The 17,751-nt window shown below is 46.3% G+C and overlaps 1 protein-coding gene across 4 annotated transcripts in view; it reads left to right on the top strand.

Moving 5' to 3' along the window:
• The window catches only part of Glut4ef (Glucose transporter 4 enhancer factor), a 123,841-nt gene that overhangs the window by 41,227 nt on the left and 64,863 nt on the right, over nt 1–17,751 (top strand). For 3 of the 4 annotated variants that reach the window (XM_076818818.1, XM_076818819.1, XM_076818820.1), the window contains exon 2: nt 736–896. In XM_076818818.1, coding sequence (XP_076674933.1) covers nt 736–896 — 161 coding nt within the window. Of the gene's footprint in view, nt 1–628; nt 653–735; nt 897–17,751 lie in introns of those variants that run through there. The other variant, XM_076818821.1, reaches the window with a different exon arrangement.

The raw sequence follows: 17,751 nt of genomic DNA, 5'->3' as shown, positions 1-17,751 counted from the left end.
TTTTCGAGGGCGGGAAATTTCGGGGAGTGGGGAATTTTAAGGAGCGGCAAATTTTGGGGAGCATCAAATCTTGGAACATGCTTTTTTCATCTACCAAAATAGCAATAACTCACACGTGAGTTACTATATTGAATTAATTTTGAAATCGTCTCGACTTTTCTTAATTAAAATATTTGATGATATTTCGCGGAAAGGGCTGCAGACGCTTATTAGCATAGGGACGCCAAATCACAAAATCCACACCTGACAAAATGGCTTTGGAGGACTTAGCGGAGGGCGGGAAATTTCGGGGAGTGGGGAATTTTAAGGAGCGGCAAATTTTGGGGAGCATCAACTCTTGGAACATGCTTTTTCATCTACCAAAATAGCAATAACTCACACGTGAGTTACTATATTGAATTAATTTTGAAATCGTCTCGACTTTTCTTAATTAAAATATTTGATGATATTTCGCGGAAAGGGCTGCAGACGCTTATTAGCATTGGGGCGCCAAATCACAAAATCCACACCTGACGAAATGGCTTTGGAGGAGTTAGCGGAGGGAATAGAGGAGTTTAAGTTTCCGCTGATTGTTCGGGCAAGCTTCAAGGGAAATTGATGTGCAGAGTATGCGATAGGTTTTAAGTGAGACAGGGGTGAATGGATGTTCGTAGTGGGTAACTTTATAATGCCGAGTGAAACTGAAATTTCGGGTGTGACACTCGATCTCACGTGGACACGTCCATCCTGTTGCAGACGATGAGCTTGACCAAACGTATAGACGAGGTCAGGTTGCTCGAGTCACGTAAGAGCGCCCGGTTGGCCGACCAGGATACTGATTTCGCTAGGCTCGCCGATATGGCTGGCGATCGGAAGCGGGCCTCATCTCACTCCATCGACGTCCCACACGTGATTGGGTAAGTCTTCAACCTCTTTTGATAACCATTTTCTATATCCATTAGACCGGCGGTTCTTAACCCCTTTAAATATCTTTAGCTGTAATAAAAATATTTATTTCAAATTGCTCATCAGCGGCTTTCAAATTTAAAGAGAAAAAATAAATAAATAAATCCGCATACTCCTATTATAATATTTTTATTGGAACGATCCCCTACGAATTTAAATCCGCAGACCACGGGTTAAGCACCGCTGCATTAGACTGTTTGACATCGCCTTAACTGTATCTACTGTCAGCCCCTGTCATTATCACCTTATCGATCTATCGGTAAAATCTGTTCGCGCAACGAAGCACTTCCACTTCCCACCGTAAATTCGGGCGTCGTACGGTTTATACAAGCCCGCACCGAAGTCCACGTGGAAACATCAGATACCAAATTCCGCAGTGTCCAGCGTACGGTTACACGTAACTCGATTGGCAGAAGTCGAACTTCCTAAATTCGACCTATCCCTATTATACTAACAGTCTAACAGAGCCCAGCGTCAAAGTGAAGCTTCGCACCGCGCGTCTAAAATAATCCCCTTTCCTCCCAAAATTCAAGCTGCAAAATTGATTCACGAACTACCTCATGTACACCCCGCAGATACCCATATCCCATCCCGAAGAGTTCATCCCGAACCTCGAAATCCTGCATGCGTTCCCACGCCTGGACCGTCGTCTTGGAGGAGCTACCCTGAAACCAAGGAATGATTCCTGTGAGTATCCGAACCTTGCACAAGAACCTACGGTACCTTGCAACCCGGAATTCTTCGACTCCCTTTTGACTCCGCCAGAGTGAGATCTTATCAGCCCTCTGCGCGTTCTCCGATCATTTATTTTAGATCCATTCGAAAACTCTTCCGCGGCCGTGAGAGGGTCATAAAAGATGATATACCGCGTCGGTGGGCACCGAGCGCGACTGCAGTCTCCCTTCGAGGATTCTTTCTTACGCCTCGGACCGTTCCGAGTTAGATTTAGGGTCGACACGTGTGCGACCGCGTCTATGCGTCCCCGCTGCACGCGTGTGGGTGCAGCGCTCCGCCCAAAAGATCGAAGGTATCCGCCTGCAGTTTGAAAAAGGCAGCGCGCACCCACACGTTGCACCGGGGGAGCGTTAAAAGGCGTCTGGTTGCCGCCGATCGTTAGACCGTGAATGCACCCTCGCCGGACACCTGTCCCTTCGCCCTTCCACCACACGCGAGGGTCGCCGAAATGCTTTTCTTCTCTCGCCCTCGTTAAACGTCGTGGAATCCGATCCAACTGTCGCGATTCGGGCCCCTTGGACGGGGGCTCGGGGGGCGGTGAATTTCGTGGGATCCTCCTCGGTGACAGAGCTCACCCCGAGTCGGGCAAGATCGGGTGCCTTGACCTCTGTAACCGTGCATGCGGGTGGACGGTGACGAATTTTACGGCTCGGACACTTCTCCGGCGAAGAAGTTTCAAAGTTTTCACGTTGCACTTAAGCGGGGTGTACATTGCCGTCCGTAAGCAGAGTTGGGCCAAGAATTATTTGAAATAAAAATTTGTGTACCAATTTTGTATTTCGAATTATTCTTTGCCCATCTCTTCATAAATATTGGAACTTAGGACATCTATTCTGTGTGGAATAATTCTGAGGAACATTGGAAATTCATTTACTATCTCTAGCAAATTTTACTTCCTTTGATGTTTTAAATTTAAAGCAGTGGAAGTTTAGAAAGGTCTTTATAAATTATATGAAATTTTTAATCCTCCAATTAAATTTTAATATAATCTATCAAATTATTTACGGGAGACCGGGGTTGGTTGTCGCAAGGGGTAGGTTGACTAATTTTTAATATCTTTGCACCAACAATATACTATCTAGTCTACTGCGGATAGATTTACTGTAGAAAGAAGTCACTTCTGCTATGGCATGCATTTAAAAATTGACTACGTAAGTGAATATTTTTTCTTAAAAATTTTATTTCTTCACGCTCTATATAGTTACAATAGAATAAATGTCAAGGGATTAATTTAAAGTTTGTTTATTAGACGATCTATTGACATAGTATCGATCATGGGGCTGGTTGACCAGCATGGAAGGTGTTAGAAAAATATTAAAATACCTTAATTGTTCTCCCATTGAGTCAACTTTAATAATTTAATCAGATAGCCAAATGTATGCTCTATCGAATATACTAACCGGTTTAATGATATTTCGTTCGCGTAATTTATTAAAAATCAAACACTGAAAAACTGGCCTACCAGCCCCGATCTCGCCTAATCTTCGACTACCCAGACCTATTCAATCTCTACCAAACATCACACTTTTGCAAATACAGCAGGTGTCCTGACACCGACGAACGGCACTGTATATTTTAGGAGTCGACAGAAGAATAACGCTGTAGTTAATATATTCAGCGTCCACCTGATTTTCCACCAGTAAACTCCAGCGAGCAAGCACCCCGTGAAATCGAATCAAATCCCCCAAAAACTGTCCAGTCTGGTGACCCTATGAGCCGCTGAAAAACCATCAGCGAGGCAGCTAGCGAACAGGAAGCGAGGTTAGCTGCCCAAACTCACGCTTTCCACCCACCTGCGACTCCAGATCCCTATCTTTCGGACAGACAGCCGTCCCGTACTCTTCCCTCCGTGAACCTGTCCCTTTCCAACCCGACCTCCCTTCCCCCCAAGGTGGTTTCCCTCCTCGAGAAGGGTGGAACGGCTGTGTTTCATGACCGACGACCGATGCCAACGACCTCCTCGACTTTTCGTTTTTTCCCCCTCCGCTTCTCCTTATTCTTCTTCTTTCTTTCGCTCCGTGAACGAAGTCGTGCACGACCGTGCCTCGAAGATCCTCTCACAAAGGACGACCACGAAGCCTGGGAGGGGGAACTCGTTGTAACGTCCGGTGGGCCTCGCCGGGGCCAGGTTACGCAGGTAGACGGCCGGCGTTTTCGGCCGCGGCTGCACCTGGCCCTGGCACGACCTGCCCCACGTGAAAGGAAAGGTCACAGGAGAGAAATCGAATGCCTTTCGAATCTCTCGGTATCGATGACGAAAGCATACGCGCGTCTCCAGTTCAACGAGACCTTGCGTCGCGGCCAAGGATCTCGCCCCGTGAAACTCATCTGCGAACCGAGCCACAGCTTCTTGCAAATATTTACCAACCCTTTGATCGTCCGCCCTTCTGCGGTGATGCAGCGAAGGGGTTTGAGTTGTGAACCTCTCCTTTCGCACTAGTAGCTTATTTTTTTTAAAGATCGTGCTCCATTTTCTTGATCGCTATTTTCCTGGGCCTTAAACTTTGAAAACTTTAAAGGATAACTTTTAAAAGAAATCACTTTTCCTTCGTGCAGCAAATTAGCAATTACTCCTGTGAGTTGTCGTAGTGAATTAATTTTAAAATTATTTCAACTCTTTCGAATTAAAATATTAGGGCGGCAGACGCTCGTTAGCCCAGGGGCGCCGAATCTCCGGCCCCGCCCCTGGATATGGATATTTCCTCCTGTAGCATGATCTCCGATGCTGGAATCTTACAGTGGACAAAAGTGGGAATTGAATTCGGAGAAAAATACTGTTTCACGAGGATGATGTCATAGTGGAGAAAGTTACCGAAAAAACTCTCCTGCTCCACATTGCGCCCGTAACGGTTGTCTTGCCCGACTTCAATTGGCCCTTTTGTTGAATACTCAAACTGAGCTCTTCTCCGCTATAAATAGTTCAATTCACTGCGCCAGCTTTGTGAACTCATTCATGGACAGTCAATTTTCTAACGTGTCACTCGATGCAGTATGTTTAACGCTTCGGCTAGCGTCGGGGGATGCGCACCCTGTGCACGCTTTCTATTGGAAATTGCTTATTAAATAAATGAGCCTTTTAGTTTGATATTTTAATTTTATTTAACGGCTAGGGAAGAATGTCTTTCTACGACAGTATACCGAACAGAAGTGAGCTTTTCTTTAATAACGGACTGTTTTATCACCGTTGCCAGATATTGAAACAAAAAAAAACGCTCTACGCACGTATCATTATCTTTTACTATATTCAGGTTTCCCTGAATGTTGAATCATTTTTGCCTTTTAATAATTATAGCAATTAACACTTTCGGCGTGTCTTGAATTCGAGAAATATTCTGGATAATTCTGAACCTACCAAGACTACTTTCTGCTACACAGCAGGTGAATTGTAACTCCTTCCCAGCCAAGAGACGACAAAACTCTGAATTAATCAGTTCTCGACCTAAGTACCCTAATAATTTGTTTTAAAGAGCACAGAAAGACGCATCTATCGATGAAAAAATAAAATAAAATTGCATTTAAAAAATTAAAAGTGATCTTAATTTTTATTAAACAAAAAGGTTTTTGCTTTTTAGACTTCGGTTTCCATACTTTTGTCCACCACGCGTCACACTGTGCAAAATTTCGCTCGCTTCGTTGAACAAGTCTTTGTTAAAAGTAGAAATCTATTTCAATTTTTCTGTAGTCGAAGTATTTTCCTTGGCTATATACGACCTTTTGCCACTTCTCTGGTAGAAGTTACAAGCGGAAGACGTTTTCGTAACACATCGGTAAAAATTAGAATCAGAATGGGGCACGTCGTCGCGCTGACTCATCCAGAGCCCCTTCCATTGGCTGTCCCTTTTTTCTGTTCGAGCCGTGAGGCCCATTTCGACCTTTCGCGCGGACAACCGTGCTACGTGAGCAGCCTCACGCGTTGCATCTCCGTAAATCGTGGAAGACCGCATTTTTCACGCGTAACGAGACTGCAAACGATCTCGGTACCCCGGACCTCCAACGCATCATTTCCTCCGTCGTATCATCCTCGGCTCATAGTTCGCGGCTGTTCCTGAGGAGGGATATAGCCGAAGCTCCGTCTCAATTACGAGAGGATGCGGCTTACGGATCTGTGCTCTAGGTTCTTCCGCGATAGAAGCAGCTTATCGCCGCTGTGCCTTATTAAAATCATAACAGCGTCGTGACACTACGCTGCTTTTGTAGCGGGGGATTAGTATTCTGCCTTGTGTCGCTTATTAGCAGCGTCTCCGGAATAAATGAGATTAAATTGTTAGGAGGAATCATGGTTCTACGGATTTCTCTTAATATGCTGCTGGTATCTGCTTTCTTACAAATAGGGGACTTGTTATTCTTCGTATTAAGTATTATTTTTTGTATTAGAAATGATATTGTCGTCGTCTACGTTTTAGAACTCGCCACCTTGGTCCCCGATGTCTCCAATCTATTCCCATGGATACGAAATACTTGTAGAAACACTCGCATCTCATAACAGAATGCCCATAGGAATGGAAACCGTTTAAAACTTTACCGAATCTTCGTTAAGCCAAACCTGCCATTTTATCGGAACTTATAAAATCAAAATCCTTCTCTAGTCCACGCGATGGAACCTTCTCCCAAAGGAAGCGTTAACAATCACTGTCAGACGCAAGTGCCCCATCACCCAGAGTTTCTCATTTTCGTCATCTCGAGCTTCGAAAATCACCTCCGAAGCACCATGCTACACCCTGCTATTTTGCTGAATTGTAGATTCTGTAGCCGAAGCGTTGAAATCCCATAGTCTAGTTGCACTCTGCTGGCGGCTCCATTAAAAGTATAGAGCCGCGTTTACGGTGGCGAAACTCGAAACGCGGGCGTAACAACTGAAAGTTTGTTCTGCGGCAACGGGTGCAGTGAGTCAGTAGGTTAGCTTACGTAATTTCGGCCAGCAATCTCTGCGGGCGAGGTGGAGGGTTTTACTGGAATTAGGTCGATCAATACCGGCGCCGTTATATGGGTCAGGTGCACTACCACGTTCTGTATATGCCCTAGCAACCCCCGGACCACCCACCCCCAGGACTGCAATTGTCCTGTTTCGATCCCGGTTACCGCGCCGGTGCCCCCCGTTGCTCCCCCGTGCCCCCTTCGCTTCCCTTTCGTTTATTCGTCGCGCCTCGGCGTGCTAATTGAGCCCAATCCGCGTCGGTCTTGACGAGCGTTCTCGCTGGGAGTCAAATTGGGTGGCCATTTAGATCAGTGGACACAGTAATGGCCTCCAGACATCGAGCCGTTTCCACCGCTGCTTTCGAGAACCTTTCCTTTCCGATAACCGTAGAAATGGTAGTTCTGGTAACAGTGGCATCGTTCGCGTATAGCAGTGACTGAAGGAAAGTTTGAACTGTGAACGGTGACAGAAGCAAGGCAGAATTGTATGTTAAAATTTATATCTATAATTTATAATTAGTCAAAGGTTGGGAGTAAGTTTGTTACGTAGAGTGCCACTGTGGGTTTCGACTGGAAGGAGTCATTAAGATTTTCGGGTGTCGTTAAGAGGGAGGTAGATAGTCTTAGAGTAACGATCGTTATGGTTGTGGCACTGTTTGCAGCTATTAGTGTAGTTGGATGTTAGAGAGGATTGTGAAGGTTTCGATGAAGCACGACTTGGTGAATGGAGTCTATTGTGCTTTATGTAGGCTTGTAATTAGGGTAGCCTTGTGATTATTATCCAGCTATTTCTACCTGAACGTTGGGTCCGAAATTGCTCCCTTAATGAAGCTCCTGAATAAGGTCCCCGCTTATTAAGATAAGAGGCCGAAAGTATGTTAATTGAAAATAAATATGTCTGAAGGCGCGGTGCGTTGCTTGCTCGGGACCTCGTGTTACAAACATAGTAAATTGCTCGTTAACACCAATGCGTTTCAGTGGGAGCACGAAGATGGATCGAAGTTCTTCAGCTGCTATTAGACCAGCCTTGTTTGGGAGTTCGGGGATAGTTTGTGCGCGATAAATCTAGCGGACATTTTCTGGTAATAAATTCATCGAAGTCGTATCATAATGATTTCTAGATCCCCAGGTTTTAATTAAGCAAGTTTACGACGTTCGAATCCTAAAATCGATTGAAATTTCCAAAGCTGAGGCTACAAAAAGGCAACGTCTCAAGATTCTTCAGGAAATTTTAAACAGTGCACTTCGCACACTACTACACACCCAGCGCATTAATTACATAAAGCAAAATTCAAATCAACTCCCATATCCTCCCAGTTCTCATAAAAACACAATCCCCCGAGCACACAACCACAGAAGCGAAAAAGTAACGCGACTTTCTCGCACAGAAGAGACCTACATAGCCCCCAAAGCGACGGCAAACGTGTGAACAGGTGTTCAAAGACTTTCACTCGTGGCATACGCTAGCTGGAACGATTTACACCGCGCACCTACCAATTCAAGCTATCGCCACGAACCAGGAATATTTCGCAAGCAGGTAGCCTCTGGTAAACTCCCATTCCCAGAGCTTCTACCGGATCTCTTGCCTTGCCATTGGGTTTTTCTGCCGGTTATTCCACGCGGCGCCGCGATCCCCGCGCTCAACTGACCTAGAGCAATCCATTGCGAGCGGAGTGGCTCGAAACGAAGGCTCCGCAAGGCTAGAGTAGCCAGGACGAGGCTGCGACGAGGAACGCTAGAAGGTGGGCCTCTGTCAGCGGTGTGCAGCCTAGGCGCACTCCTCAGCCAAGGTCTCGAGCGACGAAATATGCCAACGAGCCGCGTGGTCTTGACCTACAGAGTATCGCGCGACTGGCAGATGTCATTTCTGTCTGCTGGCTCTCTTGAGCACGAAGCCTCGGCATAGAATTGTTTTTACCAGCATAAAATATCCCTCCCTCTGCCTGCGCGTTCAGCGCCGCTGCGTTTGCCGAGACAACACTAGCTGCAATTGCAACGATGCACGGTGGGTTAACGCAGCGAATGGATTATGCGCGCTGTAAATATAGAGAATCTACTAGTTTCTGGGGGTTAGAAGTGATGCGAGGAAGTTCTGCAGAGGATTAAGCTCCGTTGTACTGGGCTCTAGTAGCAGATTAACAAGAAGTATAACTTTCGAGGTTGAAGTTCAAGAAAAGACCAGGAAAATCGGATTCCCATCCAGATCTCAGAATTCAACATACATTTCCTTCACCCTCCAGCAAGGGCGGATTCAGAGGGGGGCGATAGGGGCGACTGCTCCCCCCAAGAGTAATAAAATAGAAAAATATTATGACACTGTGTACTATTCTGTATAAATAATTAATGTGAATGTAATTGTTTAGGTTATAGTATCAGATAGAGATATTAAAATATAAATTACAAGCAAATTTTAAATCTTGTAAAATAAGATTAAGAACTGTACTTATGTACTTTTACATATTTCGCCCCCTCGAAGAAAGGCTCCTGAATCCACCACTGCCCTCCAGCAGTACAGTGTACACAGTTCGTACCATTAACTGATCAGATCCCAGTAGCTTCCCCTGCTTTGGAAGAAAATAAGGCCCAGCGTACATGACACCGTGGGTCCACCGCGCGCCGCCGGATAAGTTGCAAGATGGCCGCTCCGCCAATTTCGACCCCTGGTTCATCAGTTTCCACCCGAGCGCCTCGAAGGCCTGTCACTCTCCCTGGTCAGTTCCCAAAGTCGAGAGTCCTCAGCAGCTCGCGACCTTCCGCGCTCCACAAGGTTGTCGGAGGAGAACCGCGAGGGACCGGCGGTGTTCCGTCGGGGCCGCGATCGCGACGGGCTAGGGGCACGCAGCGGCGTCGGCACAAGAGGGTGGCCGAGGTGGCCTAACAAATAGTAGGTCGTGCCAGGCTGGGGCCACGGATCTGGGTCAATCGATAGAGCTACGTAGCAAGCGGTGCGGAGTCGCATCGGATAAATGGGTCAGGTACACGATGCCACGCGCCTCGTTTTCATCCTTCCTGTTTTCCCGTTCCCTCGTCGCGCCCTCTTTCTCCGCGACGCTCTCCTCCCTTTCTCTGCCCCATTTCTCCCCTTTCTTCTCGCACGCGCGCGCATATATATCCACGGGGCAGGCGAGCCGCGGCCGCTCCACTGCGGATGCACGTGCCGCTGCATACGGCGTATGTACCTGTTGTAGTACTTGGCAGCCTCCGCTACTTGTTGAGGTGGAGGAGGAAAGGGGAGGAAGAAAAGGCGAGGAGGATGAAGACCGAGGGTTCCCTGACGACGCTCTTGGCCCTACTCCCACTTGGACTGGTCAGAGGGGGAGAGGGTCACTCTCTATCCATCGGCGAATCTGGGGCAATGAAACAGGGAGTGGTGCACGTGCACCAACACACACACGCGCGCGCGCGCGCGCGCCTGGGTGCGATGCATGCACGAGCCGCATTATTGTGCACAACGAGAACCCAGAGACCTTGCCTCCGCTACAACTTTTCTCTCGCGGGCCGCCCCCGCTCTTTCAGCCAGCTTTTGTTCGAGCAGAAAGAACGGCCGAGGGTGGGAAGGGATTATTTCGGCGGAGGAAGGTCGATGAAATAACGCGACTAATTGGATGACCTTACGCGGGGACCTCGGGAGGATCGCGCGGAGGGAGGTTTTCGGGGTATCTACATACCTAGGTGCAATTAACAAGCTGGCGGAGGGGCGCTTTGTGGAGTAGAGTGTCTTTTCTTTGGTGATGGAGGGGACAATAGGCGAGCATTGCGAGATAAGGCTGAAAGAGCTTCGCACGTCTCTTCATCAATTCTGCGGAGGCCGAAGAACAGTCTTCGGAAATATTCAAGCATTATGGGACACCGCGGCTAGTTGATACAGGGGCAGGTTGATAGAGACGAATTATCTGGACACCGTATATATGTAGCTCCATTTCAGCGAGATATGTGAAGTTTGTTGTTTAATTCTTTACTACGATCCAGCGTACGTCTGTGTACCTTGACGTTAACAATAGTTTTTTTTAATTGTTTTCGCTTGTATAGAGAAAAAGAAAATAGTTGTGTTCGCTTTCCAATCCGTCTTAAGACGGTGTAGAGAATTTTATAATCCGAAATAATTTGGTATCACATTCAGTCTATTGAAGGTAAGGTAATTACGTTTTGTTATTTTGTTTATATGCTCTACATTTTTTTATGCAGATGTTTGTACATAATGACTTCCTGTGGGGTAAGTTGATACGTTTTCTCTGGGTCATGTTGATACAGTGCATCAATTTTCACCGACTACTCTTAATTGGATTTTTCCTTTTGTTTCTTGGAGAATGGTTAGAAATTGTATCAAAGACAAATCGTCGCGAAATATGGCAAGATATATTTGAGAAAGCGTGAGTCGCAATAGAAAAAGACAAGAGCAATGAGGCAAAACGCGAAAATATACAGTATTGACGAAATGAGTTTATTAAGATATATTAACAAAAAGAAGGACACATCATGTTAAAGTGGAATATTGGTTCTTAGAATACGTCTTTGTTCATTTTGAGTCTATATTGTTGGAAAGGTATGTAGATTAAAATTTTATTTTTCAAATTTATTAGTTATTCTTCTCTTCGTCCAGATAACATTTTTTCATTCATTTCGTATGTATTTTCTCAAGTTTTCGTCTACTATACATTAAAGAGGAAGGACCAAACTATATTTCGGCATATTTGTTATTAAGTAATTAATGCAAACACAAATGAAAAAAATTAAAAACTGAATAACGTATCAACTGGCTCCGGTCTCTCCTACCTCAATCATCGTTCGAGGAACGTCGCAGAGATTCTTTCCCCCACACAAGTTACTCAGCCTCGACCAACATCACGCCTCCCGAAATGTACAAATTCTAATTCCGTAAAATAAACACCGAAAGCATAGCTAGCTTAGCGATAGCGAATTCTCTCAAAGTTCTCTCAAACTCAGAGTGCTAACGTATCCTTTCTCCGAAGACCACAATGTCGCGCGATAAGAGTGATAAGTTTCAAAAGCGTTGAAAATTTGAATGGCGCTCTTCTATTCACCCTGTGTCACCCGTTTCAGCAACGATTCAATCCCAATGTAACGGGGTAGCCGCCCAAGCCTCGGCGCAGGGGGTGCCCTCCGTAAATTCCAAGCCAGTGGAATCGGGGGAATCGGGTCACCGAATGAGGTCGGCGCAGCCGAAATCAGGTTGTCCGGGTTGTCCTGCCACGGAATCAGGTCGCTCGATACAGGCTATGTACCGCGTTCCTCTATCCCGCCGAGTGACCCGCCGTCCGACTCCCGTAACCCGGATATCGTTTGGAACTGGATCGATGCACTTGCCACGCGCCCCTTATGGGGGTGCTGGCTGACCCCGCCGCGGGTCGCCTCCTGGGGCAGACGACGGGCGCAGGATGCGTGGAATCGCTCGGAATATGCAGGGGCGCTGCAACATCCGCGACGGAGGGTGCAGGAGTGCGTTTGCACGTGCATAAAGGGACGTTTCATGGGAATTCGGTGTACAATGAACGGGTTAGTTAGATATTCTTTGGATTAGCGGGGGTAAATTAGGCAATTACTTTGTACCTATTTCTCGTTAGGAACTCTGATAGTGTCCCTGCATTGTTATGTGGATATAAGTGGTAGGATCTACTCAGTGTCTAATATGCACTTCAGTGCAAATCTACGAGGAATTCAGCCCTTAAGGGGTCATTCTACTTTGATCGGCTAGAAAAATTAAGCTATTTTTAATGATATTTTTCTCAGTGAATACAACATGTAATGAATTAAATCTTTTTGGCATTTATTAAGCTACTCTTGTATTATAGAAGAAAAAATAAAAAGAATTTTTTTAATTTGTTTTAATGGTTTTTTACAGCGTCAATGTGGCACCTAAAAAAAAGAGATAGGTTCATGACGCAGGTGATTTCCCGGCTCAGGCTTATCCGAAACAAAAAATTGCGAAAGATTCTTAATCTGTATGAGTGTCGTTATAGCCACTAGCTCAATTAACAATTTTTGTCGAGAAATAACCGAGATTTTTCTCGTGGAACACACGAGAATACATCCTTTTGGGTGTTTTGTCAAACTTTGTTTTTCAAACCGACACCATTTTGTTACTTTCCAACAAAACTGCTTAATTGAGCTAGGGGCTATAGCGGCACTCACACGGATTAAGAATCTTTAGGAATTTTTCGTTTCGGATAAGCCTGAGCCTGGAAATCACCTACGCCATGATCCTACCCCTTTTTTTTAGATACCATATTGCCACTGTAAACAAAAACAATTAAAACGAATTGCAAAAATTCTTTTTAATTTATTTTGGTATAATATAAGAATAGCTTAATAAATACCAAAAAGATTTATTTCACTACATGTTGCATTTACTGAGAAAAATATCATTAAAAATAGCTTCATTTTTCGGCGTCACCTTAAAGTTATCCTAAGTAGTTTTTCGTCTTTTTTTATATAACTTTGTAACGATGCGATATATGTAGAATGGATGCTTAGGTATAAGAAATGTTCAGTTCTGTGTGCCCTATTCACCCTTTCAGAGTGAATTTCCGCAAACAAGAAAAATGCTCCTTACATTCCCGCGAGGTTTCATTAAAATCAGAATATTTTCGAGTTGCGAATGTTCCCCTGTCAGACATTACAAGAATCTTCCCACATTAATGAACGCGGGTGGTATTGTGCTTCGTGCCCCTTCATCCCCCATTGGAGACACTGGATTCACAGTCGATGTCTGTTAACGAGCAGAAGGAACGTTTGTAGCTCCTGTATACCCGTTTCAACGACCTCGTACGCCGAACGTCCCTCAGCCATAGCGAATCCCGTGGATCGTACGGTGGCGGGCTAGTAACAGAGTTTCGCTGGTGCAGCACGAGTCGCTGACCCAGTTACCCGTCCACGGGGACGGCGTATCCCCGAATATGGATCAACCCGCTTCCCGACCCATATAACGGCAAGTGCATTACGGTTTCTGGGGCAACCGCGACCTGTGCACCCGGCCCAGGACACGGAAGAGCCTCTCCTCTTTACGCCCGCCTCTCCCAGTCTGATCGGTGTGCTCGCTCGGGGAAAATTAGATCGAAGATGAAGCGACGCATGCTGTACGTAAGCGTTCATCCACATTACAGTAGCATAAAGGTGCAAATCCACGGCGTGACAAATATATCGCGCATCGCATGGGTCTATAATCTAACGAGAGAATTATTTAATTCTTTTTAATTACTTTATCATTAGTTACCTGAAACTAGACTCTCGCGAGACAAGTTTTATTATATATTTCCCAAACTCTGTTCTCTCGCGACTACTTCCATTAATTATGATAGAAAAATCTCACGTAAACTCTCATCGTGGATTCGCACCTTTAGACTTGAAGCAAAATATCCGCGCATATATTTTTCAAAAAATCGCCCTCGTCTCACAACCGCAGCATGTCCAAATCCATATCTCGCGACTTTCTGCGACTTGTTGCTGTTGCCTGATAGATGTTAGTTTGTTAATAGAGTCCTGTACGAGCAGCGGTATATTTTAAGAGTGTTGCTTTTTGTGCTTCGTCGATTCTACGAGTGACAATCGCATGGATCGTGCCTAGACGATCGGGTCCACGTGTTAGATGTCTGTAGAGGGTACTTGGCAGGTTTTGGTACAAAGTACCTCTTGAGTTCTCCTGTCTTTTAATCGCTGCATGCCTCCCATCTCGGTTCCAACTGCAACACGCAGCCTTCCTACAAGAAAACCGTCGTTACTCCTCGAGTTGCACCCCGTCTTCTACAAAACCCAACCGAAGCTCCCGCATAAGCCTATTGCTCCTACCTCGTCGAAGCCAGCGCATTATTCGACCTTTGCCTGTCGCGATCGGGGCTTAATGGGTCTAATTCGAAGCGTTCAGACGATCCTCATTAAGTCCTCCCTTCAGACGTCATTGAAGCTAATCGGCGCTGCGCCGTTGCCAAGGATTTAAGAAGAACGTTGATCCACGGGCTGTCAGCGGTGCTTGCCCACCATCCTCTCGCGACACGTGGAGCTCTCGGCTCGTCCTTCGCTCGAGCCGGTTGCGTAACGTTACGTCACCGTGCACGCTGATAACGCTGGTCGTTAACGCTGCAGGCGCGTGCATAGCTCCGCGTTTTCTATCGGGCCAAGGTGGTGGGAGTGGTTGCAAGATCGCCGCGGATTTAAACGCCGCGAAATCGCCGATCGAGGCCAGGAAGAGTCGCGTGGGTAAAGGGATCGGCGCGTGCAGTCCGTCCGCACAGCTGGCTCTGGCTGAAACCCAGCTTCGCAAAGCTCGGCTCGGCGGCCCACCCTTGCAAAAAGACGAGTCGAACCGGAGAAAGGGAAACGATCGATCGGAGACTCCGTTTCCCACGCTCCAATTTTTCTTACGACCCCATCGCTCCACCATGCAATTAGCGGGCTATGGCGGAGACGTCGAAAGATTATCCCTCCTCTCGGGCATGTTGACCGTGTCCAAGTACAAGGCAGCGTGGATCCGGTGCACTGTGTATAGGGGTAATTAGTACTTTCTCTTTCGTTTTTGTCGATCATCTTCGCGAGGCGTGTCTTTAATCGAGCGGCGGGGACAGGGGGCTTTCGACGCGTCAGTGTCACGCTGTCAGTATTCTGGGGCGCTTTCGCGGGTTGCGGCTTCTGATACTCGACGCTCCACGGCGAGGAGACGTTCGTTGAAATTGTCTTTTCGGGCGAACCTAGTAGTAGGAAGGGACTTGTCACTTATTCTATTTTTACTGAAGGAACCTCTGTGCAAGTATTATGATCCTCAAGGTCCAGCTGAACTGTGGTAATAGGTCAGAGACACTCAAATTCTAGTATAATCAAAGGGAGATTAGCACTTGTACACCTGGCCTTTAACTGCCAATATCTTAAAAGTCACTTAAACCCATCACTCTGTGCTTTTAATTTATTTATTTATTTTCTCGTGAACGGGTAAGACCCAACTTATGACAGGAGAAGAGACACGGAATAGAGAAACAAGCGTTACCACTAAACAAGAGCAGAAAGTAACAGAAAAAATGTAACAGACAATTATAATGACTTAAGGGGGTATACCCGTTTGAACCCTCGGAAAATGTGTACATTTGAGGGATTTTTTTACAAGTCAACTGCTTCGTGAAGATTTCCCGTTTTTTTACTATATTTACATAGTATTATGAACTACTTAAAAAAAAAGTTTCAGTTAAAAAACTATGGTTTTTCGGAAGTTATGCATACATATCCGAAAGTCCCTCGATTTTAGACGACTAAACGGCTACATTTACGACTTTCTTGTCGTGAAAAAATTAGTGCGACATGTCTGTACGAAGACACACAACCACCCTGTCCATCCGTCGCATCTTTCCTCGGTAACCCAATAGTTTCATCAATCTCGCAGCTCCCTTCTAAACGTCAAACTTCAACTTCGTACCCAGAACTCCATTCTTTCTCGCATAAACGGTCCCTTCTACCCCCTCCGCCCGATTCCAGCCTCTAAGTTCGACACGATTCCGTTGCAATTAGCGTGTTCCAAGGATTATCGCGGAACGAGCACTCGGTTCCGCTCGGCGGCCGCCGTAACGGTACCCCGTGGCTCCCCTCGAGGTCCAATCTCATCCCCGCTCCAAGCCCAATCGCGTATCCCCTCGCGCGACTCGTATTTCCACACGGTGAAACTCCACCGGGGCCCCTCCCTCCCCACCTTTCCCAGCGGTACGTTTCCCCAGGTTGTCGCGATCCGATGGTAATGATCGGAGCGATCGGCCCGCGCCCCTTCCCCCGGCGTGCTTTCGCGAGCAGCCTTCGGGCTGTCGACGGCACTTGTCGGAGCGTGCACGTAGCCAGAAAGTGTTACTTTCGAAATACCGCCTAGTGCGTGCGTCATTCCTTCGCGGCGGGGTAACACCGCGACGTTTCACTTTCGACTCTCGATGGTACCGGTCCGAGCGGAACGGCTCAACAACCGACGGCCTTGACTACACCGTTTCGCGTCGCGTTCCCTACTCCTCGCGGGCCATCTATCGCGTGCACGCGTGCACGCCAGGCGCCTTTCAGCGACACGGCCACGTCGTGGGGTGCAGCAGGAGCGGGGGAAAAGTCACCTGGCACCCTTGGCTCGCGTCGCGCTCAGCCGAGGCGACGGAAACGTGTTCGGCATACTTTTTGGATGCTGGCACTCGGGTGTGCAGGAATGGGACCGAATATGCGCGGACTGGTAATAATTGCTGACAGGGAACGTGTAACGGTGACTTTGTAGGATGCTCGATCGCGGCTACGGATTTAAAGGGGGGGTAGGTATTACCAGGAAGGTATTTGGTTTGCACCAGATTTGGGCATTATTCGAAGGAATTTTTATTCAAATAATTTCGAGTAAGAATTGCGAATAAAACGAAGTCATTCGAGAATAACGAATAATCTTTTATTAAATATTTTTAATTCAAGTTGAATGAAATTCGTTAGGGGGTTATGTAAATTTATTTAAGGAATAAAATCCAGTTTTCATCTATTTTTACAAAGTTCTTGAATTACTTCAGCCGTGGTTGCTTTAATCTTCTTTTTCCCTCTTCTTTGGAGGATGCCAAGGCCCCTGGCCCCGCTTTGTGCGCGCCACTGGTTTGGATGTTACTGCTTCGTATAAGTATAAATTTGCAATTGGTGGCTTCGTACCATTTACAGCCTCGTGGATATTACTTTTCAGGGGGCGAAGTTAGCGGTGCCCTTCGCTTCTGTTCTTCGAGTTCGCAATCCAGAAATCTATTTAATACAGTTTTTGATATCAGTAGCTGAAGGCGCTGACGTGTTTAAATAAGTGCAGCCTTGTAATTGGTAACGAAGGACACGCGTGCTGGCTGTTCTCTCGTGGATATCGCTTTACACAGAACTTGAGTGGTTACCAGGCTAGCCACTGTATCTCTGCAAGCTGCCATACACACCGCACGCTTGTTCTTCGGTGTAGGAGCTGACCTGACGGCGCACAGTGGGCCGGATTTCAAATTTGGCGCCTTTGGGTCTTTTTTTAAGATATCGGAATAAAATTTGCGCCAAAAAATAGGAAGAAATTATTCCTTTCTAATGATGTATAATTTAACATTTCTTACATTTATTTATTTATTTATTCTTGAATTTTTTAAATTTATCTGTGATAGAAAAAAAATTAATTCTGTTTTTTTTTTA

Source organism: Andrena cerasifolii, chromosome 8, assembly GCF_050908995.1.
Source record: "Andrena cerasifolii isolate SP2316 chromosome 8, iyAndCera1_principal, whole genome shotgun sequence".
Classification (NCBI taxonomy): Eukaryota; Metazoa; Arthropoda; class Insecta; order Hymenoptera; family Andrenidae; genus Andrena; species Andrena cerasifolii.
The sequence above is the reverse complement of the archived record's forward strand: the minus strand, read 5'-3'. Positions and strand labels throughout refer to the sequence as shown.